The sequence below is a fragment of the Candida metapsilosis genome, assembly GCF_017655625.1.
Source record: "Candida metapsilosis strain BP57 chromosome Unknown scaffold7, whole genome shotgun sequence".
Taxonomy (NCBI): Eukaryota; Fungi; Ascomycota; class Pichiomycetes; order Serinales; family Debaryomycetaceae; genus Lodderomyces; species Lodderomyces metapsilosis.
In genome coordinates, this window is record NW_027138165.1 from 381,498 (window position 1) to 405,030 (window position 23,533).

Below are 23,533 nucleotides of genomic sequence, written 5' to 3' on the forward strand. Positions count from 1 at the left end.
AATTAGGTATAAGCCCCCCCAAAAACTGCGCTGACTTTGTAATACTTGAGAAGGGGAGTAAACTTTTCGTTTAAACTTAGCTTTATAATAAGATCTTGGTACGTTTCTTTTATCTTCAAACGCACCCCAACTTTTTGATAAATTGAAAAAAATGCCGCTAATACGAATCTTGTACAGATATGAATTAGCATTACTTCTTTATAAATGAATGGTCATGCTCATCACTGATTAACGACACTGGTTAAAAAAAAATCTACACTTCACAGGAAAATGACTTTCTCACCAGTGCATAGTTTACATCACATTCAGACTTCTGCTTCAGAAGTTAGACATATTGATCCGAATCATAATCTTGGAGATGTTGAGTTGCTACACCAAATTGGTTACAAGCAAGAGTTGAGACGTCACTACTCAACCATTCAAGTGTTTGGAATAGCGTTTTCTATTATGGGGCTTCTACCTAGTATTGCTTCTACTTTCAGTATGGGTATACCCTCAGGACCTGCCGGGCTTGTCTGGGGCTGGTTCATTGCTAGTTTTTTTATCTTTTGTGTTGGTCTTTCCATGAGTTTCTTGGGTAGTGCTATACCAACCAGTGGTGGACTTTATTACTACACAAACTACTACTGTCCTGACAGCTTTAGAGTTCCATTGAGTTTTATGATTGGATGTTCCAACTCGCTTGGCTTGACTGGTGCTATTTGTAGTATTAGTTATGGTTTTGCAACAGAGGTGCTATCTGCAGTATCTGTTTCCAAGGACAACAATTTCGATGTTACAAATGCAAAAGCTTATGGTGTGTTTGCTGCTTGTATTGTGCTGAATGTTGTCATAGCTTCTTTGACAACAAAGCATGCAGCCAAGTTTCAATCAGTGTCCATTTGTGTCAACGTATTTTTGGTATTGCTATTCATCATTGCAGTGCCTGCAGGTTTTGGAAGACACAACAGCTTTAATGATAGAGGTTTCATCTTTGGCAAGTTTGAAAATTTTAGAGAATGGCCAATTGGATGGAGTGCAGTGATGTCCTTTAATACAGCTATTTGGACCATAGGATCTTTTGACTCGGTCATTCATTGTTCAGAAGAAGCATTAAATGCTCAAAGGTCCATCCCAGTAGGAATATTGGGTTCAATTTCAGCTTGTTGGTTCTTAGGTTGGGTAGTTATTGTTGTGTGTGCTGCATGCATCAAAGATGGAAATGTTGCAAGGATTATCGCAACTGAGACTGGATCTCCCTTGGCTCAAATTATTTATGATGCCTTGGGAAAGAAATGGACTGTTGCTTTTATGGCATTAATTTGCGTAGGTCAATACTTTATGGCTATCTCCTGTATGATTGCTTTGTCTAGACAAGTCTGGTCCTTTGCCAGAGATGATGGTTTACCAGGAGTTTACAAATGGGTCAAGTATATTGATCCAAAAATTAAAGTTCCTGTAAGGGCAACCATATTTGCAGGTATATGTGCATTGGTTATTGGATGCTTGTGTATTATTCCAGGAACCGCAGGATCAGGAGCTTTGTTTTCCTTGGCCATTGCCTCCAACAATCTTGCTTGGGGAATGCCAGTGTTTCTTGTGCTTTTACCATATGGAAGGAAGAAATTCATACCAGGCCCATTCCACTTCGGTCATATCATTAGTAACATCATCAACACCATCACTGTCTTATACATTGTGTTTGCTATTGTCATGTGCATGTTCCCGGAGAACAGAACTGTTGATAAGGATTCAATGAACTACACTTGTGTTATCAATGGAGCTGTTTGGGTCTTATCATTGGTATACTATTATGCTTGGGCTTGGAGGACCTACACTGGTCCCAAGTCCAATCTTGATGGTACAGAGTCAGATGAGAATAGTATTAGGAATGTGGATGAAGTTTTAGGAGAGAAGGCATAGTATTATATAGGCATATAATCAAAATTTTACAATTCACTATGACTCCATGAGCTGATGTAATTTTCGGAAGAGCAAGTCCCACGAGATGGTTACCCGTTTCTTCCCCTTTATTTCGCAGTCATAAGAATGGTTGTAACAATCACAAACTCTCGTAATTCTTTTAATGATAGCTAACTTATAAAATTCTACTTAACTCAGTTCTTTTTACGAGCTTACCCTCTTTTGCTCACTTTTTCTCCACCAATGCCTCATCAATTTTCTTAGCACTCACATAGTCCTCCTCGGAATCCAAAGCATCAAGATTCGATTTTGGGCCTGTGTATGTACGCCAAGCCCATGCATAATAGTATATGACAGATAACAACCACACTCCTCCATTAATCACACAGGTATAGTTCATGCTATCTTTGTCAATGTGCCTATTATCAGGAAACATGTTCATAATGATTGCAAAAAAAATGTGGCAGAAGTGCAACGTCCCTAGCAAGGGTCTCCACTACAGCACAGCTTGAAATTAAACTAGGTGTCATTCAAAACCGTAGCTAGCAAAGTGGGGTATAAATTTTGGTGGTACTTTTATGCGCTACTGAAAGCTTATTATGACAATGCGCAGTCGACGCTGTTACAACCACTCATGGAGGAGGGTACTATCACAATTAATTTGGCATAATGCTTTAGAAGTTATGACACATATGTTTTGCTTGTTGACTTGAACTATAAAATAGCATAATCTAACCTTTTCTGCTGCAAAATTTCCGTTATCAATTCCGTGTATAAATTCCGCGCACGTGTACTTTCAAGATCCTACTTTTACCGGCACATGGATGATTTTACTCTAACGAGGTGCCATAAACATCACTAGATCGATTTCTATGGAAAGAGTCAAAGTTCTACCTCAATGGTTTGCACCCAATATGACTACGATCTCGATTCTTGAAAATTCTTGGCCATATAAAACAAAAACGGTTGAGCAGTTAGGGTTTAGGCTCAAGAAGCTTATTTTTATTTTTCTTAACTCAACACTGAAAAGTTAAAGCGCCAAGAGAGTAAACCCGCCTCATAATTTTGATTATCAATTATCTTGTTCAGCCACTATCTTTACCGTACTATAGTCAAGGACATCAGGAAATCTCTTTTCGCACCTCGGAAAATTATCAACTCAAAGAGAATAACATAGTAATGACTTCAAAGCACTTTCAAAATCATGAAGGACAAGATCAGAAAGCATTCTCGCTCGGGGAGTATCGACGAGGACTACCAGCCTCTAACACGGAATCAACGCATTGATACACAAGACGGCGAGGTCAACGATATCAAAGACAATTGGCAACTACCAGATGAACTTTTAATGAAATCAATCAACAATGTTTTCAGCATTACCATTTCAAAGACTATCAATAAAGCAATCAAGGATGAAGTTCCTAGAGACGAGAGACACCGAATATCGAAGGAATTATCCAATTCTTGGAATCAGTCTCTGAATCCAGAGTCTTTTCGATCACGTCTCAAAGTTACAAGGTTACCCGCTTCGCCGAAGTTGCAATTTGCAAGCGAATTGCCAGGTATACAAGTTGGTAATACATTGAATTTTAAGGAGTTGGAAGCAAAACAAAAAGTGCTTGATGCCTATCTTGCTGAAGAGTCGAGGCAACTTAATGATTTGAACCAGTACTTGTCAGAATTGAAACAAGGTCTTGCGCGAGATCATGCAAAGTTGGCGGAACACAAGGATTCAAATAAAGATGTGGTATCTGCATTGGAAGAAGAAGTAAAGGAAATGAAACGTGGTATGAGTCTAGATCAGTTTGTAGAAGGTGGAGCTGATGGGATCTCGCTTATTGATAAGCAGCACGGTAGTCATTTTGATCCCAATACAGATGCAGATGTTGCAGGCCGGATTCAGCAGTTGGAGCACACTTTACGTGCCATAGACCAAAAAACTTCAGGTTTAAGAACTATTAATGATCGATTGGAATCCATTTATAATTTACTAGAATGAACTATATACTTATCCAATAGACGGTTAAGAGCAATGAATTGAGTTGGTTTTGGTTCGTAGTTGTTTCTGTCGTCAAGCTACTATCAGTTTCCTCGCTACTATTCTTGGGAACGTCATCATCATCTTCATTTGAACTACCCTCATCCTTCTCTTTGGCTCCATCATTCAGATCTCCACCAACTTCCTTCTCTAAATCAAGACGAATATTGATACAACCATCTTTAGACGGCTCCCAGCTAGCCACAAAGTCCGTACTGATATTCAAGTCAAATGCTACATCATTTGCTTTTAATAAAGTATACTGGATAATGAATTTATGTCTTGACGATATTTCGGCAAGTTTATTGGCTAATTCCGTGGCAATGGCCTCTGGATCCAGCTTTGAATTTTGATCAATAATTTCGAGCAATTGAGTTTCAGAGAAGGGGGCTTCCTCATTTTTGGATCTGGTGATTATCGTTGGTTTCAGCATTTTTCTTTGGTGAACAGAATTGGTTCAAAACTTACCGGAAACGCAATTTTTTTTTCTTCCATTCTGGGCACAACCAGTTTATCCAAACCAACCATGTCTGCAAAAGCTTTATACGCTTTGACGTTAATCCTTCACGAAGGCCAGTCCCCAGAGGAAGTTGTTACAAAAGTTGAAACCTTCATCACGGAGTCATTACATACCAGTTTCGGCAAAACTCAGCTTTCTCCACGCGCTTGGGATTATGATCTTGAATTAGATGGATATGAAGAGTGCCTCAAGTTGGTCAAACAAAACTGCTTGAATCAACCATACGATTTGATTCTCCAACCAAGTTTGACCAGGAAGGATAAACAATTGTTCATTTTCGACATGGACTCTACTTTGATCTATCAAGAAGTGATTGAATTAATTGCAGCGTATGCTGGTATTGAAGATAAAGTAGCTGAAATCACTACTAGAGCTATGAATGGAGAGATTGATTTTAACGAGAGTTTGAGGGAGCGTGTAGGATTGCTTCGTGGTATAGATTCAACTACGATATGGAAAGAATTAGAAGAAAAAATTGAAATTACCAATGGAGTCAAGCCATTGAGTAAAGCTTTGAAAAAGTTGGGCTGCATCTTAGGTGTTTGCTCGGGTGGATTCATACCTTTGGCTGAACATATCAAGAACCAGTTAGGATTAGACTATGCATACGCAAATACATTAGGAGTCGATGAGAATAACATCTTGAATGGAGAGACCATAGGTGACATAGTCAATGGAGAACGCAAAGCCGAGCTCTTGTTGGAAATAGCTGAAAAACATGGTATTGATCCAAAAAATGCAGTGGCCATTGGAGATGGTGCTAATGATTTGAAGATGATGTCAGTTGCTGGGTTTGGAATCGCGTGGAATGCTAAACCTAAAGTACAATTACAAGCTCCAGCTTGTTTGAATACTAAATCTTTATTGGATGTGTTGTATATAATGGGCTACAGTGACGTGGATATCAAGGAGTTGTTAGAATAAATGAATTACCCTGCAACTTTCCCTCTTACAACACCCATGATACCATTCAACAATAGCACCTCATCACCAAGAGAGACGTCTTTGATCTGAATGATGTCCTCTTCAATGTAGTTTCTTCGAAGTAGATAGTGTCTAGTTACACCACATAAACAACCAGAACTCAACAATGGCGTTACCCACTTGCCATCGGTTTTCCTTTTAATTGCAACATTGGTAATTGAACCTTCCATTAATTGCTTTTGCGAATTGAAAAGTAATACCTCCTCTTGACCGGGCTTCAAACCGGGAAGAATCTTTCTTGCTTCATTGTATACATCCCGTTTGGTAGTTTTGAATGACGTGAATGGAGAAATAGGTGAGCTCTTGGTGTTTATGTACACGTCCCAATGGCTGGATGTATCACTAAGTGGAGCTGCGCTACTGTCATCTATGTTTAATCCCAGTAGCAAGTCCACCCGGCTTGGTGTTTCATGAATTTCTAGCCTGGATGACCCATCCAACTTAAACAAGCCTCGTATTTTGTATGACTTATCAACAGGCTTCCCCAGGTGTTCAAGACTCTTGACAATTTGGGCAAACAAAAAATCCTCTGTAATCTCAGAATCAAATGATGTCTTGTATAAATTGTGAAAGAATTCAAAAGTGTATTGTAGTCTTGCTGTATGTTCTGATAAAAGGAAAATATTCAGAGGTGATATTTCATTGTATGTTGTTGGTGGATATGTTGACCTTGATGGATCATATCGAATTGTAGCTAGTATTTCAAAATCATCTGCTTTGATGGTAGGAGAAGAGGCATTGGGGAAATATGCTTCTATGTAGTTGGATTGAATAGCCTTCAAGTCTTTATCTAGTTGAAGTGATTTCATTAGAGTGTTGGTGAGCTCCGTTGTTACAGGAAACCAAAGATTATTATATTACATGGTAGCAATTGCTATAAACAATATTACTTCTATAACGCTCTACCCTCAATACGGCCTAAAACGCTTCTTCTCCTTCATCAATCTGACCTTCTCTTGATCAGCTTTGAATTTAGTTAAAAGTTCATTCATCTCCTCCTTCTTGCGCTGCCTCAATTGGAATCTATAAAAATCTTGCTTTTCTTTCTTCTTCATCTTATTCTTCGCCTTTTCACTTTCAACGGTGGAAGCCAAGTTCTGCTTTCCAAGAATACCGGCTTTTGTTTTTCTATGGGATCCAACCACCAATTGGAAACCATCTTCATCAACCAAACTTGCTTGATTTTGTAAGTTTTCAATACTCTCTTGCTCTGCATTGTCAAAATCTTTCAATTCTTGTGCAACTTCCTCCGAAAGCTTTTCCTTATCCAAAATCTTCAGTTTATAAATGTCAAGAAAGTATGAAGTGGTAACCTCTTTCATGGGCCATGTAGATATTGAAGCATTGGAGGATAGCTTTTTTAATGCGTTAAAGGCCAAGTGGAAAGAACTTTTATCAATGAATGTTACTATTGCACAGTTTTTAGGTAATTTGCTAGCAGTTTCATCGGTACTACCCAAAGGTAAGTCAGATGTCAATTTGGTTAAATCTAGCCATACATCTTCTGTACTGTCGGTCAAATATGATTGTATGTAGCTTTCAATGGTGGCTCCTAAAGCAACTGTTTGGAAATATTTCTTTACAGTTTGTAGGTCGCTTAGTATTGGCAAGTTGCATAGAAAGATGGACGTGTTATCGGAGCTATCTGGACTGGTTCTAGAATCATGTTTTTTGAAGTAAATGTAGTGGGTTGACTTTGTTCCTTGTATGTTCACGGGTAATATATGAAACCCTTTTATTTCCGTTTTGGCCATTTCAACACGAAGAACACTTTTGATCACTTGGGAGTAAAGAACTTCAAACTGATGTGTTATTATACTTTGTCTCTTTTTGCCTATCAAGATGAGCTTGATACCTTTAAAAAATGGGTAGTGTCTCATTGCATAAAAAAAAAATTGAGAAGATTTTTTCGTACTTTTTTTTTTTTTCAATGTCCTCTAAGTATACCGCTTCACATAGTACAATTCAAAATTTGGCACCCAAGGCAAAAATTTTGTAACTAGGACTAGCTTGTGAAAGTATATCAATTACGTCAATAAAGTGAATATCGCGTTTCCCATCCACCACATACATCTCATAGAAGAGCATACATATTTTTAATTTTCAAAAATGGACAAAGATTCACTTCTTCAAGCGTTGAGTGGTACTTTGAACGCAGATCAACAAGTTAGAAAAACTAGTGAACAATCTTTACATGTTTACGAGCAACAACCAGGGTTTACAAGCTACTTGTTGGATTTGATTACTGAATCTGGAGTTCAATTAGGTACCCAGATTGCGGCTGCCATTTTCTTCAAGAATAGAGTTATGAACTATTGGATCGCACCAGAGCATACAAAGCAGCCAACTAGCTACTATCTTCTTGAAAATGAAAAGGCTGATATCAAGAACAATTTGGTCCCGACCCTCATTAAGGCTTACAAAATAAATCAAATCAAGTTTTCCTTGTCCACAGCATTGAATGGTATTTTAAGCTATGACAAATGGGATGAGTTGATACCAATGATTTCAAGTTTGCTTTCGTCACAGGACCAAGATCAGATTTTTGTTGGATTGGTATGTTTATACGAATATGTCAAGAGCTACAGATGGGCAGGTCTTGAACTGAAGAACTTTTCAAACCCAGTCATGGACAACATCACACAAGAGTTGTTCCCAATGATTGAACAGTTGGCACAGACTTTGATTTCAAATGATGGTAATTCTGTGACAGATGAGATGCTCTATCTTATTGTCAAGTCATTCAAAAACGCCACTTTTTCATCGCTTCCTGAGTACTTTGTTGATGTCAACAAATTGGGTCTCTGGTGCAATATTCACATTCTGATAATCAATAAGCCGTTACCAAAGGAAGTGTTGGATGAAGATATTCCAGAGCAACGTGCATTACATCCTAGAGTCAAAGCCGTCAAGTGGTGTTTTGCCAACATGAATCGTTTATTAAACAAGCATGGCGGAGGGTACTTGACTAAGGAAAAGACTGATTTCACCCAAGTGTTTCTTACAAATTTTGTTCCTGAAATTCTTTCTGCTTATTGGAAGATTATCGAAGAGTGGTCAAGCAAGAAGGTTTGGCTAAGTGAGGCCTCGTTGTTTTATATGATTTCATTTTTGGAACTTATCATTGAAACTCCTTGTTGGGAATTAGTTGGCGATAAATTAGAGGCAGTTATTAGACACTTGATACTTCCATCCTTAGAAGTTACACCGGAGGCAGTGGAATTGTATGAAGACGACACATATGAGTATATCAGAAGGTACTTTGATGTGAATAGAGAACAAAAGACTAGTGACGTTGCTGCTATCAATTTTGTTTACAGACTTTCAAACAAGAAGTTCAAGCTGACCATAACCACTATCTTCACTATAATTAATGACATTTTCACCCAAAGAATTGGTAATCGTGAAAGCCAAGAAATTGCAATGCAAACCGAAGGTGCTCTTCGTGTGCTTTCTACCGTCTCCTATAAATTGGATACAAAGTCATCGCCATGTCATGGTCAAGTTGACAAGATGCTTGAAACGTACGTTCTTCCTGAATTGTCGGATGAAAACTCTATCAAAACGCCTTGGCTAACTGCAAGAGCCTGTGATACTATCGCCATGTTCCATAATCATCAGTACAGCGATATGCAAATTTTGCAGAATATTTTCCACGGAATCATTTCATGTTTTCAAAACGAAAGTCAATTTCCAATTCAATTGGCTGCTGCTGATGCCTTGGCAACATTGGTGCAAGAGGATTCTGTAGCGTCCCATGTCTCGGAGCAAGCACCACAGTTGTTGGAAAACTTGTTGGAAAAATCCAAGAAATACGAAAGTGATATTTTGACCAATGTTATGGATACCTTTGTGGAAAAGTTTGCTAAAAGCCTTGAACCATATGCCGTTGAGCTTGCAACTAAGTTGGTTGACCAATTTCTTCGCTTGGGTAATGAAATCCTTGAACTGCAAAGTTCAGGAGCGATAGAGACCGACAAGGAGTACCAAGCTAGCGGTTTGTTAAGCACGTTAACTACGTTGATTCTTTCTACTTCACATGCTTCTAAAATCGGAAAAAGGTTGGAGACTGTTGTACAAAGTTTGATCAATTTTGTGTTGGAGAATGCCATGGTGGTGTTTTTAACGGAAATTGTGGAAATAATGGAGTCGTTGTTGTACTTGAATCAGGAAGTCTCAAGCACCATGTGGACAATGTATCAAAGTGTTATCGATGCGTTTGAAACTTATGCTTATGAATATTTCGATCTGTTCCAACCATTCTTTGTCGGTATCATCAACAAAGGATTCACCAATCCTCAAGTCACGATGGAGCACCCTTATGTTCAATCAATGATGAATGTCTGTTTTGGAATTTTGAAGCAAGACGATATGGATCCAATCTTTGCTCATGCAGCATTCGAGGATATTGAATTGACCATCTTGGCAATGAACATTCGACTCGTTTCTCTCTTGCCAAACTTTTTGAATGAGATTTTTGATATTTACCAAAACTTGGAAGCTCAAAATGCGTTTGATGGATTCATGTTGCACCGTTTGTCGTTACTTCGTAACCTCTTTGCAGCAATCTATGTTGACCCTGTTAATACATTGAACCTTATAGGGTCCAAGGGTTTCACAACTGAATTTTACAAATTGTGGATCAAGCATAGTGATGACTTTCAGAGTGTTTATGGGTGCAAATTGCAAATGTTTGCTGCCTTGGCCATTCTTAAAACAGATGCAGTGAAAAATATTCCTGAAGATTTGGTTGGTGAAACTGTCGATTTACTCATAAACAATGTGGCTGCTTTACCCAATGCTATCAGAGCCAAAAATTCTATTTTGACAAACGAGATTAGCCAAAAAATTCAGGCTAAAGCTACAGAGGATGAAGAGAATGACGAGTATGCTGAAATTGGTGAATTTGAGGACGAGTATGAAGTAGATGAAGCAGAAATGGAGGCTCTTCGAGAAACACCCATTGACAGCATTAATGGATTTGAAGAGTTTGTACAAACATTTATTTCGATCCAGCAGAACGATCCAGAAAAGTACAACATCTTGTTTGGTGACTTGGACGATAGTAAGAAGCAAATGATTGAAGAACTTGTTAAAGCTACTCAACAAGTGAGACGTTGAGGGGGTTATTATGTATGTAGCGTGTATAAGCTTTAGTGCGCACTAAAACATTCTGACGGCAAATAATAAAAAAAAAAAACCTGAACTATTCACCAACTCCTTATACATCTCACCAATCAATCTCTCACCATGTTTTCTAGCTTCGGATCCTCCGTCTTTGGAGGAGGTATGTCAGGGTTTGGAATGCCCGCAAGCAACACATTTGAAGAATATTTCAGATGTTATCCTATTGCAATGATGCCAGATTTGATTCGTAAAGATGATGCAAACTATGGGGGTAAGATATTCTTGCCACCATCTGCATTGAACAAATTGACCATGTTGCATATCAGGTATCCCATGTTATTTGAACTACGAAACGAGCAAAAAGACGTATCCACACACAGTGGTGTTTTGGAATTCACAAGTGAAGAAGGAAGGTGCTATATTCCACAATGGATGATGAACACATTAAAGTTACAACCAGGAGGTTTACTCAAAGTGAAAAATTGTGATCTTGAGTTGGGAAGATTTGTTAAAATAGAACCACAAAGTGTTGACTTTTTGGACATTAGTGATCCCAAGGCCGTTTTGGAAAATGTGTTAAGGAAATTCTCAACCTTAACTGTGAATGACATTATTGAGGTAAACTATAATGACTCAATTTACGGAATCAAGGTATTGGAGGTTAAACCAGAAAGTGACAACCACGGTATATGTGTTGTGGAGACGGATTTGGAGACTGATTTCGCTCCTCCTGTTGGTTATGTGGAGCCTGAATATAAACCAAAGAGTGTGACTCCATCCCTGCTGAAACCTATCGATCCAGCTAGTGTCAACAGAAGTGCAGGAGCGGCATCCATGGCCAAGTCTATTAATTATACACAAATTGTTGGTAACGCAATATCAAATGGCGGGTCAGTGCCAAAATTCGGAGGATCAGGACAGAAACTATCAGGAAAGAAGGTTGAAGACGCTCAATCCTCAAATGGGAAATACACCATGGATGATTTGGATCCAAATGCTCCAGCAGTTCCATTAACCCTACCGGAGAATCAATTGTTTTTTGGATTCCCCGTTGTGTTGCCAACTCAAGAGGAAATTGCTGAGGGTCTTCAAGACGAGCAAAAAAGTAGAGATGCATTTGCTGGATCGGGACAATCTTTACGACAAAGCAAGAAGCGGAAAGATAAAAATACAAATCATCCCTCGTTGAAAAATCATGAACGAAGTCCCGATGTTATAGAAATTGATTAGGAATTCTAAATAAGATTTAATGATTTGGTAATTCTATACGACTCTATTCTTTTGTAGTGGAAGGAAGGAATACATCATTACCTTGCTCTTCGGCTTTCTTTTGGTGAAAGACAATGTCGGTTGCTTCCCAAGGATAAGCAATCCAAGCGTCAGGTACGGTTCTTGCGGCAAAATAGTGACCCGTTTTCATGATTTCATCAGGTAAATCAGCCTTCTTTTGCTTATCTTTATCATGCAAGACGAAAATTGCAAATTTGGTGCTGTTTGGATCAGCATTCAATTCCTTGGCTTGTTCTTCAACATCCTTCTTCAACTCTGAAACAGCATAATGCAAAGTTGTTCTTGTATCGTCGACTTCGTCAATGATTAAAATATTCTTTCCAACCAAGTTAACCTTTGATTGAGTATAATCAATCCATTGAGTTCTGCTAACCACAGTACCTGGTTTTTCCTGTACACCATCAGAGTTTTCAATCTCTTCATACAATGACAAAATGATTGCCATGATTCTAACATTTGGTTGACCTGGTTCTTTCAAAAAGGAACGCAACATCCTAGCAGGAATAAATCCACCACCACCAATTGCGATGATCAAGTCTGGTTTGAATTGTTTGATCTTGTCAGCTGATTCCTGACACAATTGGTGTACATTGTTGTACGAGATATACATCTTTTCGTCAGACATGGTTGCGTTGTAGATTGTTAAAATAACAAAACTAGGGTGGATTATTCCAGTGGAATCAGGGGTATTAAATAAAGCCCAAGAAGAAAGAAGAAGAAGAAAAAATGCTTTTGATATTTTTTTTTTTTTACTGATGATGAGAATTTTTCCGATGTGATGATGAAAAGTAGAGGGCTCATTTGGAAGAAGAATTTGGTTGGCCCACGGGTTCCGCTTAAATAAGTCATGATAAGAAGTTAAACAAAAGAAAAATAAGCTTGTTCTTGTCTCTTCACTTGAGGATCGTTTGTTTACTATCTACGGTACATGTATGATACCTATTCTTATCACGGACCCTCCGACGGAAGAGATAATATAATTTTTGCACCCATAAGAATGAAAAATAGACAAACTTTATTGATAGCCAAACTGTAAAAGTAAAAAGAACATAAATAAAACAAATAACATCTAAATCTAACCAGGAAACGGAATGTTCCTCCTCCATTGTGACAAACTAGCAGCAACGACTTCCCTATAAAAGTTTTCTGTCTTATGGCTGACGTTGTATTGAAACTCTTCACGCAAAATCTTGGCGATTGTCTTTCTAAATTTTCTTCCAAAACCGCTATACTCAAACTTATTGACAATCCAAATGATGCTGTTATTACTAAACAAATCATTGAACAACATTTTCAAGTGCAACAAAAGCTCTGTATTGATGTCGCCATTAGTCTTTAAATCTTCTTTAGTAAATGCCAACTCGGAATGCATCTTGGTAAACTGCTTTGTAAACGATTCTCTTATGTCTTGTTTTTTTGATCTTTGATTCATAATCTCTAATGACTTACAAAACAGCAACACACAGGTAACTCCACAGTGTAAAAGATTAGTGTACTCCTTTTTAGTTTCCTTTGGTAATTTCTGTGAGCTTGAAAGAACTCCGAAACCGTTAATTTCCTTTGCGCGAAACTGCAGCGGAATTTTTGGCAACTCAATCAACTGGACTGCAGAAATAACGCAATCCGATTCCTCATCGGTAGAGTCCTGAACCTTGCGTTTTAAAGGAACCTGAGGAATAGCTCCCATACCCAACCAGGACTTGACTAAGTTTGTGAATGGTTTTTTACCTGATTTAACAGTGTCTGATGACTCGATGCTTTGGGAATCTCCACCCTTCTGTTTTCCCTTGACTACAGCGCCATTAGCTGGAATGTTCTTCTCCCTCTTATCTTCAACCGTTGAGTTACCAGCATCACCATTTTTGACCTGTTGAATAGTGGTATTAACTTTGACGTCAGTGTTGTCACTGGATTCGTCATCCACCATCAATGGTTTATTACCTTCAGCAGGTTCAAGATTTTTTGAGTTAGACACATCAGATAAAGCAATGGTATTGTGATCGCGTTCATTTTGGTCTCCAATTTTAGTATCCAAATTTTTGGTTTTGTATTGTTCAGGTTCAGTTTTTGCAACCGAGGAGCTCTTATCACTTCCCCTTTTTAAATCCCTAAATCTTCGAATTCTCTTAGTATTCTCGGATGTCTGACTTGACTTTGCATCATTATCCTTAGCGAGGTCACGGGTAGCTTCCTTTGTCAGTTCTTCAACCTCATTTGTGGTTGCTTCATTAGACATGATTGTTGTGCTCTTCGGTTCATTGTCGGTCTGCAATGAAGTTTTGATGGACTTTGACATTGTTTGCATAGTGAAGTTACTTAGTTGGAGCAAAAGTACAAAGCAAAGAAAGGAGCCATGATGTGGGGGGTATTGGTACCTTTATATATTTCGATTTCACTCACATCAGAGGTAACTGGTGGCGTGCTGCTACCATTCATAACAAAATAGTATTATTTTGTTATGCCGCCTTCAAAGTCATTTCGTATTGTATTCTTTATTAAGGCTACGTGGATCTATAATACAGATTAGAGGCGGTGGCGGTACATCTGGATATACTATTTTTTTCTTTTTTCTTTTTCCTGGTTTCTTTTATTCTTTTGTAAGACACAGTGGCTATTTGATGCGTTGTCCTTTAATTCAAAGCACAGAAAAAGCATCAACTGACATGGCTCCGTTAGATTTGCCTTTCAAAATTGCTCCAGTAAAAAGGTCACTTACTATATAGAACCAATTCACGATCATAAGCGTGCGTTGTTTAACTACACCAAATCATTTTGAAGTGTCTTTCATATGCATATGAAGTATGCTTGAAAGAAGGGTTTGGAATAATCTCACTCCACGTTTGTGCCAACCAAAAAAAAAAAAAAAAAAGCATTTGAAAAAAAAAATATGTCAACATTGACTTTGGAATCAAGAAAGGTTTATCCTATTTTATCTTCGCTAGTCCAGATATACGATGAGATTTTTTCTCAGTTTAGCCTGTATAATATCAATAGTCTTTTCTGCAATTGTGGGGATTGACTATGGACAACAATTCACAAAAGCCGTACTATTAGCACCTGGCATTCCATTTGAATTGATTTTGACAGATGAGGGGAAACGAAAAGATTTATCGGGAGTTTGCATTAGAAAAGACCCCAATGGAGGTTTGGAAAGATCTTATGGCTCTCAAATGGGCTCATTAGCTACCAGGTTCCCACAGAACACGGTTTTAGATTTGAAGCAATTAATTGGAAAATCATTCGATGATCCTGCCACTGAGAAGTATTTGAGAACTCACTTTGGAGTCAAGTTGGTTAAGGACGAGTCTAGAGCCAATGCCATTAAGTTTGATCTTGGGTTGGAGAATTCAACATATCAATTCTCAGTGGAGGAGTTGTTGGCAATGTCTTTGAATGAAATCAAGGCCAGGGCTTTGCACGATCTTGAGGAAAACCCAAACGCAGCCGCCTTGGTTGAAGATGTTACAATTAGTATACCCCCATTTTCTTCCCAAGCTGCTCGTCAAGCTTACTTAGACTCCTTGTTTTTGGCAAACTTTTCAAATGTTTTAGGTTTGGTGGATGAGGGAACATCAGTTGCACTTAACTTTGCAAGTAACAGAAAATACGAGCCTTCGGACTACAATGATGTCACTGAATATCACTTGGTATTTGATGCAGGTGCTGGCTACACTACTGCGACCTTGTTTTCCCTTACCCCACAATCCAACGGTAAAGTTGTTTTGAAAATGGAGAGTGTGGGTGAAGATTTACTATTTGGTGGAAAGACATTGACTGAATCAGTTTATTCAATTGTGTTGGAAAAACTACTCACCCACTTTGGTATAGAATCTTCAGACTTGAGTGAGAAAATTCATGCTAGATTGTATGAGGTTGCTGAAAAGGCAAAGATTATTTTGTCAGCTAACACTGAATATCACACTACCTTGGAATCCATATACGATGAAAAAGACTTTAAAGTACTGATAACCAGGGATGAATTTGAAGAATTGAATTCTGATTTGATGGAAAGAGTGACCAAACCTATTGAGGTTGCCTTACAGAAATCAAACTTGAATGTGAAGAATTTGAAGTCAGTGATTTTGAATGGAGGTTCTACCAGAGTCCCATTTGTACAAAAACACGTGTCCTTATTTGTTGGTGAAGACAAGATTTCCAAGTCTGTTAATACCGACGAAAGTTCTGCATTGGGAACCACGCAAATGGGATTGAAGTTGAAAACAAAGACTCAAAGTCCTAAAGATGTTAAGCTTATCGATAGAGTCTATCACAACTTTGAAGTTTCCACTAATGGAAACGACGAGCAATTAATTGTATTTGCTGAAGGATCTGAAGCTGGCAACACAACAAAGTTGAGTCTTGGAGAAGTTGGAGAGCCATTGACTATTTCATTGTTTGAGGATGGATCATTAATAAAGTCGTACAACTTTGGCGATATATCCAGTGCCGCTGGAAAATTGGGATGCAAATCTGGAGAGAGCAAAGAAGTGATTGCTTCCTTTGAGCTCAACAAGAGTAAAATGTTTGATCTTGTAAAGACCAACATACAATGTCAATCTAAAAAGAGCGGCTCATTCTTTGACAATTTACTCAAGAAGAAAGACGAGCAGGAAGTGCTTGAGGTGGAATCTGGTGATGATGAGGAGGAGGAGAAAGCGGAAGGATTTAATTCAACTTCGAGTGATGCAAATTCGACCACTACTGATTCCAAATCCAAGTCGTCCAAAGCATTGAAATCGACCTACATCTCAATCCCATCAGCAACGTATCCACATATTCAGCCAATAGACAAAGCTGAAAAGAAGAAACTTCTTCGGAAACTCGCCTACTTGAATCGCTTGGATGATGCAAAAGTTGAGTTGACCGCAGTGAGAAATGAGTTGGAGAGCCACTTGTACAAGTTAAGAGAGTTGATTGAATCAAATGAAGAAAACTTGGCCAAGGAGTTAAGCTCCAAAGAGATCTCCAGATTTACTGACTTTGTTGGTGAACAAATTGAGTGGTTGGATTTCGAGAGTGATAGTGCTCTGATTGGCGACTTAAAAAAGAAAATCAAGAGTGTGGGCAAGTATGAACAGGAAATTCAGAGCTACCTCGAGATGTCAAGTACAGATTTATCGAAGGAGGGTATGAAGAAATTATATGATGATGGTTCGCAGTTGATTATGACCATTCAATCTAGTATGTTGAAATTTGGAGAACAGATTGCAGAAGTCCGCAAAAAGTATGATGATGCTGGCTTAAACTTTGACAAAGAAAATGATAGAATTAAGTTGAAGATCATGGGTAAAGAAGACAAGATGTTGTCTTTTGACAAAAATTTACAGGAATATAAAGATGTCATTACCAAAATTGGGGAGTTGCTCAAATTTTCTGACTCAAAGTTTAACAAAATCAGTAAGAAGGAGTTGTACAGTTTCCATGATGCATTGGCCAAGGGTGTGGCTCAGATGTTGATAGACCTTATGGATTTGGAGAAAACTCATATTGACAGAATGAATTTATTTGATGAACAGTATGACAAGTTAATTGAAAGACAACAACAAAAGGAGTACAGAAGAAAATTAAGAGAAGCGGCTAAGGAAGCAGAAAAGAAAGCTGCTAGTGAAAGCAAAGTGGAGGGTACAATAGAAATTGAAACTAGCTCTTCTATTGAGAGTGGTTCCGAGTCATCCGAAACAGTCAATGCAGATTCTTCTGCAACTTTAAAGAGCAAGCCCTCTGACAGCACTGGCGACGTCGAAGCCGAAATCGAACATGACGAATTGTAGACATAGATTAATTCAAAATAAAGTATTTTTGCATTTTGTATTTAGATGTAGAAAACAACGACCACAAAAGAACAAAAAAAAAAAAGAGAATTGCCTAAGGGCATCTCCCACATAATAAAAGCTATCGCTTGTTCTCGACAAATACAATCCCATAGTATGTCACATCCATCAGCAAGCGATTACTCGCGAGGAGTGAGCAGTGGTGGTACTAACAGGACATCATCAGCGCGCTCAGGCTCATCTATTAGAGCTCGTGATACAACCGGATACACACAACAATATTCCAATTCAAATCCACATAATGATACGAATCCTCCTGCCGTTCCGGGTGTGAGTCAGGACGACAGAAGTGCGTACCAGGCGTATGCATATAGAGATCGTGGGAAGGAAAGGGAAGCCGAAATACCTGTGAGGACCAGCTCTTATCTGCAGAGGGCAGGTCAACCGCAACTCCCCACCAAGCCAAGCTCATATGATGGGCGGCGGGAAAGGTACCACAATGCTCAACAATTCAGGCCTAGCAACAGAGAGGCAAGATTTGCTGGCGGAGCTGACCACCCAAACTCATATCGCGGAAACGAAAGATACGATTCTTCCTATCAATCACGCCCTTACAATGGTGACAGTTATAGGAGTAACAAAAGACGATATGATGAATACCACGGTGACTCTTACAGGCCACGACACCCACAAGGGGAAGGGCAGTATGGACGAAACTATCCTCATGAAGCTTCTGAATTGGAGCAACATGCCCCTGCGCCATTGCCAGCGAAAATGTCCAAAGCTGAGATTGAAACACGTATCCAAGAATTGGAAACCCATTTGGAAAGCTTATCTGATGTGCCGTCTTTGGATCAAATCAAGGTAATTGACTCACGGTGGGGTGTACGAGCAAAAGGATTTGAAAAAGTGAGTGCTCCAAGAGCAAAGTTATCAGGTTTGTTCCCATTACCTGGGTTCCCGCGTCCTGTTGATTTCACAAAGTTGGAAGGTTTAGTCAAAGACAGACTTCTGAATAGTGATGATATATTGAACGAAACTAGTAGGATTGATCCTATTGATTCAAGAGTTGCTAAGACCCTAATAATCACAGGACTTGAATCTATTAACTACTTGAAGATTGTGGAGTTTTTCAATGACTATTTGAGAATGACCGATTTTGAACAGAGCTCAAGTAATAACATCCATAGCAAAAGGAAATTAAAAGATGATAAAACATTAATTATCGAGTTCAATAATAGTGAGTGCGCAACCATTATTTATGCACTCAATGAAACTGAATTGTTATTTAATGCTTACAAGGAGGATAATGCCGAAAGAAGGGAAGTAGGTGATAAATTCACACTACACATTTCTCGGCCAAATGAATACGTCGTTCAAGATGAAGACGTTCTGAATTCGGATGAAGTACAAGATGCTGTCAAGGACGGTCCAAGAAAAATATCACTCATTGTATCACCAACCGTCTCTGCGGATGAAGCGAGAGAACAATTTGAAGATTTGGCTCCTCTAGTCGGTATGCAGTTTTTCCGACAAAAAGGAACAAAAGAACCACTCGGATTGATATTTGTTGAGTTTAGACTGAGTGACGAGCAAATAATTGATAAGTTGAAGGAACTATCATTTGTTACGAATGCGTTTTACGCATGTCTTCCTCGCCCAAATACGCCGATCCAAAGCGGACCAATCAATTTTCAGACGTTGCCTAAATTGGTAAATAATGAGATAGTTCGCGCTAGGGCAAGTTCTAAAGTGGTACAACTAATAAACGCTGTTTCGATTAAGGATTTGAAGGATGACCTGAATGTCAAGTTCCTATATAAAGACATGAAAGCAGAAGCATCAGAATTTGGAAATGTCGTGTCGGTAAAGATTCCACGGCCTGCTAATGACTTCACCCCAGGATTGCAACAATTGAATACTGCTGGTTTGGGAAAGATCTTTATTGAGTTTGATGATGAGAGTTCTGCATTGAAGGCGATTATGGAACTTTCTGGAAGGCTGTATAATGATCGAACGGTGCTTGCGACTTACTTTGACTATGAAGATTTCAAAAAGAATATAATATGATGAGAAAAGTTGTTTAGAGGGAGTAAAATTGATGTATAGTGTTCAGGTATTACGAAGATCTAGTTTTACAACGTTATTGTAGAATTTAGTACTTATCATATTGTACACTAGCTGAGCATGCTAATCATCTATCGAACATTACTTCCTGTTTCAAGCTTACACCATCAAGTGTCATTATCAGCTAAGAATGCTTTCAATTTCCTCGGTACAGACTTATCATATCCATGTTTAGCAATCAAATCAAATAGTGAACTCGGCAACTCTGGTATAAAACTTAAACTCAATTTGATAATCTCATTAGCTTCCAAATGAGGGAAATTCCGCAACACCTTCATTGGCTGTTCCGATTCCAAAATTTCCGTACGATGAATAATCAATTGTGCAACAATGAAAAGTATATTCATATGAAACCCATAAGCGAATAAGAAATCCCACAATTTAAGCACCGCTTTCAATGGAGGTGTGCATGCACTGAGAGTAAGAACTGATGGGAATGCATAGATTTCTGGCTTGAGAAATTTCGACTCGAGGGCTTCACTTAGCACTGGGTCAATTAATTTGAGCACAGCTTCGACTAAGCTAAGACCAATGTGGACGCCTTCCAAGTTGGGTGTAATGTATAAAGGGATATGATAGGTGATTATCGTATGTAATATAGCAAATGCTTGAGGTTCGCTTCGATGGCAGGTATAAGCTATGGGAGCAAGAAGCACATTCAACCCTTGAACATATCCAACATCATGACTAACTGCAATGCACGACAAAATTCGAATTAACAGGTCCTCACTCACTTTCTGATGAAATTTTTGATCATTCATTAATGTGCGAAACGTGTCGCCTTTAATCTTGGCTCTCAACTCTTTACTTAGACTAGTTTCCAGTTCCGATAGTAGTTGCAAGTAGTGATTTGTGGAAAAGGTTTGAGTTCGAGTGAGGATTGACCAAACATAGGATCGATAAGGACATTGATCATAACCTTCTGGAATTGAGAGTCCTTCAGTTAAAATCATGTACCGTAGTTGGGATAAACCATTTTCTAAAAATAGTTGTGAACTTTCGATGAATAGCTCAATAGAGTCCTTTTTCCTTCCCTTGGGTTCTTCTTCTTTCCCTTGCACCATGATGAAATATAAGGTGTGTTGTTATGGAGCCTCGGTTTGTTTACATTTTTGATCTTTTGATCTGAAAGCTACCAGGCCAATCAAGCTACACAAAAAGAGCAAACCTATGGAGAGAGAGAGGAGAGGAGAGGGACCCACTAACCTACAAGCATTGATTTAAATCTCTCTTTTATTCAAACTATATAGCTTAACGTAGATGCTTTAAAATTTTGTGTTCAATCTGATTCTTACTGCCTTGGTTTGAGTGTACTCGTGGAATACTTCTTCACCCATTTCTCTACCAATACCTGAAGCACTGAAACCACCAAATGGAACCATTGGGTGAAAGTCATTATAAGTGTTAACCCAGATAGTACCAGCCTTGATCTTACTTGAGACGTAAATACATTTGTTGACGTCTCTTGAGTGAACACCAGCGGCCAAACCGTATTCAGTGTTGTTGGCCAATTCAATGGCTTCATCAATAGTATCAAACTTGATCAAGGTAACAACTGGACCAAAAATTTCCTCCTTAACAATCTTCATGTGACCAGCAACATCTCCGAAAATGGTTGGCTTAACAAAGTAACCTTTACCATCCGCTCTGCAACCACCAGTAATAATCTTGGCACCTTGTTCTTTACCTGATTCAATGTATTGCAAAATCTTTGACAATTGAACTTCGGAAACTTGTGCACCCATAAAAGTTTCTGGGTCAAATGGATCACCACATTTAATAGCTTCAGCTGTTTCCTTCAATTTCTTTACAACTTGGTCATAAACTCCGGATTGAATCAAGACACGTGAACCTGCACAACAAACCTCACCAGAGTTGTAGAAGATACCAGCAACAATGTTCCTAATAGTATTGTCAATATCAGCATCGTCAAAAACAATGTTTGGTGATTTACCACCCAATTCCAAGGTAACCTTTTTCAAGTTTGAGTCAGCAGCAGCCTTCATAATGGTCTTACCAACAAGGGTAGATCCAGTGAAGGCAACCTTGTCCAACCTCATGTGGCTAGCAATAGCGGCACCGGCAGTCTTTCCGAAACCAGAAATAATATTGATAACACCTTTTGGCAAGCCAGCTTCAACCAACAATTTAGCGAAAAACAAACCTGATAATGGGGTTTGTTCAGCGGTTTTCAAAACAGTTGTTGAACCACTGGCCAAGACTGGACCCAATTTCCACGACAACATCAAAAGAGGGAAGTTCCATGGAATGATTTGACCACAAACCAATGGAACTCTTTCGGTATAGTTAAAGTGAGTACCACCAGTGTTGATGACAGTACCCAAAATCTTGTCACACCAACCAGCACATGATCTAAAGTAGTTGGCAACCAATTGGACATCACCCTTGGCGTTGGCAATGGATTTACCGTTATCCAAAGTTTCAATTTCAGCCAAGATTTCGGCATTCTTGTCAACCAATTCAGCAACTTTGTACAAAACTGATGCTCTAACTTCTGGAGCACTAGTAGACCAAGTTTTGTAAGCTTCAACAGCGGCATCAACGGCATCATCAACATCTTCTTCTAAAGCTTCATAGACGCTAGCAACTACTTCCTCATTGACTGGGGAAATAACTTCGAAAGCCTTCTTTTGCTTTGGGTAAACAAATTCGTTGTTGATGAATAAACCCGTTGGTTGTTTGTAAGTTTTTCCAGTTGGAATTTTAACTTCAATTTCTAATGGTAAATCTCCACCCATATTGTAAAAGTTTAATGTAAAAATGTATTTAGTTTGCTGTAGTAAAAGTCAATTGACTGTAGAAGAAGAAGAAGAAGAAGAAGAAGAAGAAGTAGAGAAATTCTTTTTTGCAAAGAAATCTAAATGGATGATAATTTTGTTGGGTATTTATATAATCCACTGACGTCGGTAAAAATTTATTCGGAGTCAATCTGCATACAAAACCTTTGTACAAAGTATAATAGAAAATTCTTTCTTTGTTTTTTTTTTTGTGGGGTTTCTACTGAAAATATGTACTGCATATATCCACCCACTCAACATTTAAATAACCCCTATATGTCATTTACATGACCCTGTAGCTTATAACCTCAATAGAACCCTCAATTTCTGACACGACCGTTTCTATCGTATACCCGATCAATCATATTGTCGTCCTACTCAACGGAGAAGGATCTGAATACAAGTATTGGTTATAAGATAACCACTATCATAACAACCTTTATGTGAATCTTATTTTGTGAAACCATTGCTTTTGCATAATTGCTCTTAATTGCCATGACTGTTATTGATTCTGTCGAAAGCCTTGACGCTCACGTTAGATCCACCACCCCCACTGGATGGAAGGAAGAGCACTTGTGGTTTAGAACAGTGCGGGTGCTGAGATGACATGAGGTGGTGACATGCAAAAGAACTAAAAACGTTATCTTCAAACGTATGTTACCATCATAATCTTCACCCTCACTTCTTAGGTCGGATTAATGGATGGGCGTGATATTTAGCAGTTCGTATTGATGTCTCAAATCGACTAAAGGATGCAGCTCGATTAGTAATCTTGAACTACAAGTTATTGTCTTTTGCAACTTCGTTTTGCTCAGGTTTCGCGCGTTGGCTTTCCTAATTGGGGGAGGCCCCGTTTCTCTTTTAATTTTTAAGGAAATTCTCGGAGTTTATATAAAGCAGTTTGTGTCAGCGCCCCTCGCCGCTCGCACCACAACGCACCACCTTACCAAAGGCAAGGAGTTCACGACGAAACATA

The 23,533-nt window shown here is 38.7% G+C and overlaps 14 protein-coding genes across 14 annotated transcripts; 7 read left to right on the plus strand and 7 right to left on the minus strand. All coding sequences in view use genetic code 12, as the record gives it.

Moving 5' to 3' along the window:
• Window positions 1-270: 270 nt before the first annotated feature.
• On the plus strand, window positions 271-1,902 carry I9W82_004726 (uncharacterized protein; the record flags this gene model as incomplete). Its single annotated transcript, XM_067693827.1, has 1 exon — window positions 271-1,902. The coding sequence occupies one exon, from the start codon at window positions 271-273 to the stop codon at window positions 1,900-1,902; it is 1,632 nt and encodes a 543-aa protein (XP_067546209.1).
• Window positions 1,903-3,106: 1,204 nt separating this feature from the next.
• Window positions 3,107-3,901, plus strand: I9W82_004727 (uncharacterized protein; the record flags this gene model as incomplete). Its single annotated transcript, XM_067693828.1, has 1 exon — window positions 3,107-3,901. One exon carries the CDS (start codon window positions 3,107-3,109, stop codon window positions 3,899-3,901), a length of 795 nt encoding a protein of 264 aa, XP_067546210.1.
• A 1-nt stretch (window position 3,902) lies between these two features.
• On the minus strand, window positions 3,903-4,373 carry I9W82_004728 (uncharacterized protein; the record flags this gene model as incomplete). Its single annotated transcript, XM_067693829.1, has 1 exon — window positions 3,903-4,373. One exon carries the CDS (start codon window positions 4,371-4,373, stop codon window positions 3,903-3,905), a length of 471 nt encoding a protein of 156 aa, XP_067546211.1.
• Window positions 4,374-4,466: 93 nt separating this feature from the next.
• Window positions 4,467-5,384, plus strand: SER2 (phosphoserine phosphatase; the record flags this gene model as incomplete). Its single annotated transcript, XM_067693830.1, has 1 exon — window positions 4,467-5,384. The coding sequence occupies one exon, from the start codon at window positions 4,467-4,469 to the stop codon at window positions 5,382-5,384; it is 918 nt and encodes a 305-aa protein (XP_067546212.1).
• A 5-nt stretch (window positions 5,385-5,389) lies between these two features.
• I9W82_004730 (aminodeoxychorismate lyase) lies at window positions 5,390-6,253 on the minus strand (the record flags this gene model as incomplete). The annotated part of the gene is made up of 1 exon (XM_067693832.1): window positions 5,390-6,253. One exon carries the CDS (start codon window positions 6,251-6,253, stop codon window positions 5,390-5,392), a length of 864 nt encoding a protein of 287 aa, XP_067546213.1.
• A 99-nt stretch (window positions 6,254-6,352) lies between these two features.
• I9W82_004731 (uncharacterized protein) lies at window positions 6,353-7,198 on the minus strand (the record flags this gene model as incomplete). Its single annotated transcript, XM_067693833.1, has 1 exon — window positions 6,353-7,198. One exon carries the CDS (start codon window positions 7,196-7,198, stop codon window positions 6,353-6,355), a length of 846 nt encoding a protein of 281 aa, XP_067546214.1.
• A 355-nt stretch (window positions 7,199-7,553) lies between these two features.
• Window positions 7,554-10,565, plus strand: I9W82_004732 (uncharacterized protein; the record flags this gene model as incomplete). The annotated part of the gene is made up of 1 exon (XM_067693834.1): window positions 7,554-10,565. One exon carries the CDS (start codon window positions 7,554-7,556, stop codon window positions 10,563-10,565), a length of 3,012 nt encoding a protein of 1,003 aa, XP_067546215.1.
• A 129-nt stretch (window positions 10,566-10,694) lies between these two features.
• I9W82_004733 (polyubiquitin-binding protein) lies at window positions 10,695-11,801 on the plus strand (the record flags this gene model as incomplete). The annotated part of the gene is made up of 1 exon (XM_067693835.1): window positions 10,695-11,801. One exon carries the CDS (start codon window positions 10,695-10,697, stop codon window positions 11,799-11,801), a length of 1,107 nt encoding a protein of 368 aa, XP_067546216.1.
• A 43-nt stretch (window positions 11,802-11,844) lies between these two features.
• Window positions 11,845-12,486, minus strand: HPT1 (hypoxanthine phosphoribosyltransferase; the record flags this gene model as incomplete). Its single annotated transcript, XM_067693836.1, has 1 exon — window positions 11,845-12,486. The coding sequence occupies one exon, from the start codon at window positions 12,484-12,486 to the stop codon at window positions 11,845-11,847; it is 642 nt and encodes a 213-aa protein (XP_067546217.1).
• Window positions 12,487-12,936: 450 nt separating this feature from the next.
• On the minus strand, window positions 12,937-14,157 carry I9W82_004735 (uncharacterized protein; the record flags this gene model as incomplete). Its single annotated transcript, XM_067693837.1, has 1 exon — window positions 12,937-14,157. One exon carries the CDS (start codon window positions 14,155-14,157, stop codon window positions 12,937-12,939), a length of 1,221 nt encoding a protein of 406 aa, XP_067546218.1.
• A 658-nt stretch (window positions 14,158-14,815) lies between these two features.
• LHS1 (Hsp70 family chaperone) lies at window positions 14,816-17,632 on the plus strand (the record flags this gene model as incomplete). The annotated part of the gene is made up of 1 exon (XM_067693838.1): window positions 14,816-17,632. The coding sequence occupies one exon, from the start codon at window positions 14,816-14,818 to the stop codon at window positions 17,630-17,632; it is 2,817 nt and encodes a 938-aa protein (XP_067546219.1).
• Window positions 17,633-17,788: 156 nt separating this feature from the next.
• On the plus strand, window positions 17,789-19,702 carry I9W82_004737 (uncharacterized protein; the record flags this gene model as incomplete). The annotated part of the gene is made up of 1 exon (XM_067693839.1): window positions 17,789-19,702. One exon carries the CDS (start codon window positions 17,789-17,791, stop codon window positions 19,700-19,702), a length of 1,914 nt encoding a protein of 637 aa, XP_067546220.1.
• Window positions 19,703-19,866: 164 nt separating this feature from the next.
• On the minus strand, window positions 19,867-20,823 carry BUB2 (Bub2p; the record flags this gene model as incomplete). The annotated part of the gene is made up of 1 exon (XM_067693840.1): window positions 19,867-20,823. The coding sequence occupies one exon, from the start codon at window positions 20,821-20,823 to the stop codon at window positions 19,867-19,869; it is 957 nt and encodes a 318-aa protein (XP_067546221.1).
• A 201-nt stretch (window positions 20,824-21,024) lies between these two features.
• ALD5 (aldehyde dehydrogenase (NAD(P)(+))) lies at window positions 21,025-22,518 on the minus strand (the record flags this gene model as incomplete). Its single annotated transcript, XM_067693841.1, has 1 exon — window positions 21,025-22,518. One exon carries the CDS (start codon window positions 22,516-22,518, stop codon window positions 21,025-21,027), a length of 1,494 nt encoding a protein of 497 aa, XP_067546222.1.
• Window positions 22,519-23,533: the final 1,015 nt, after the last annotated feature.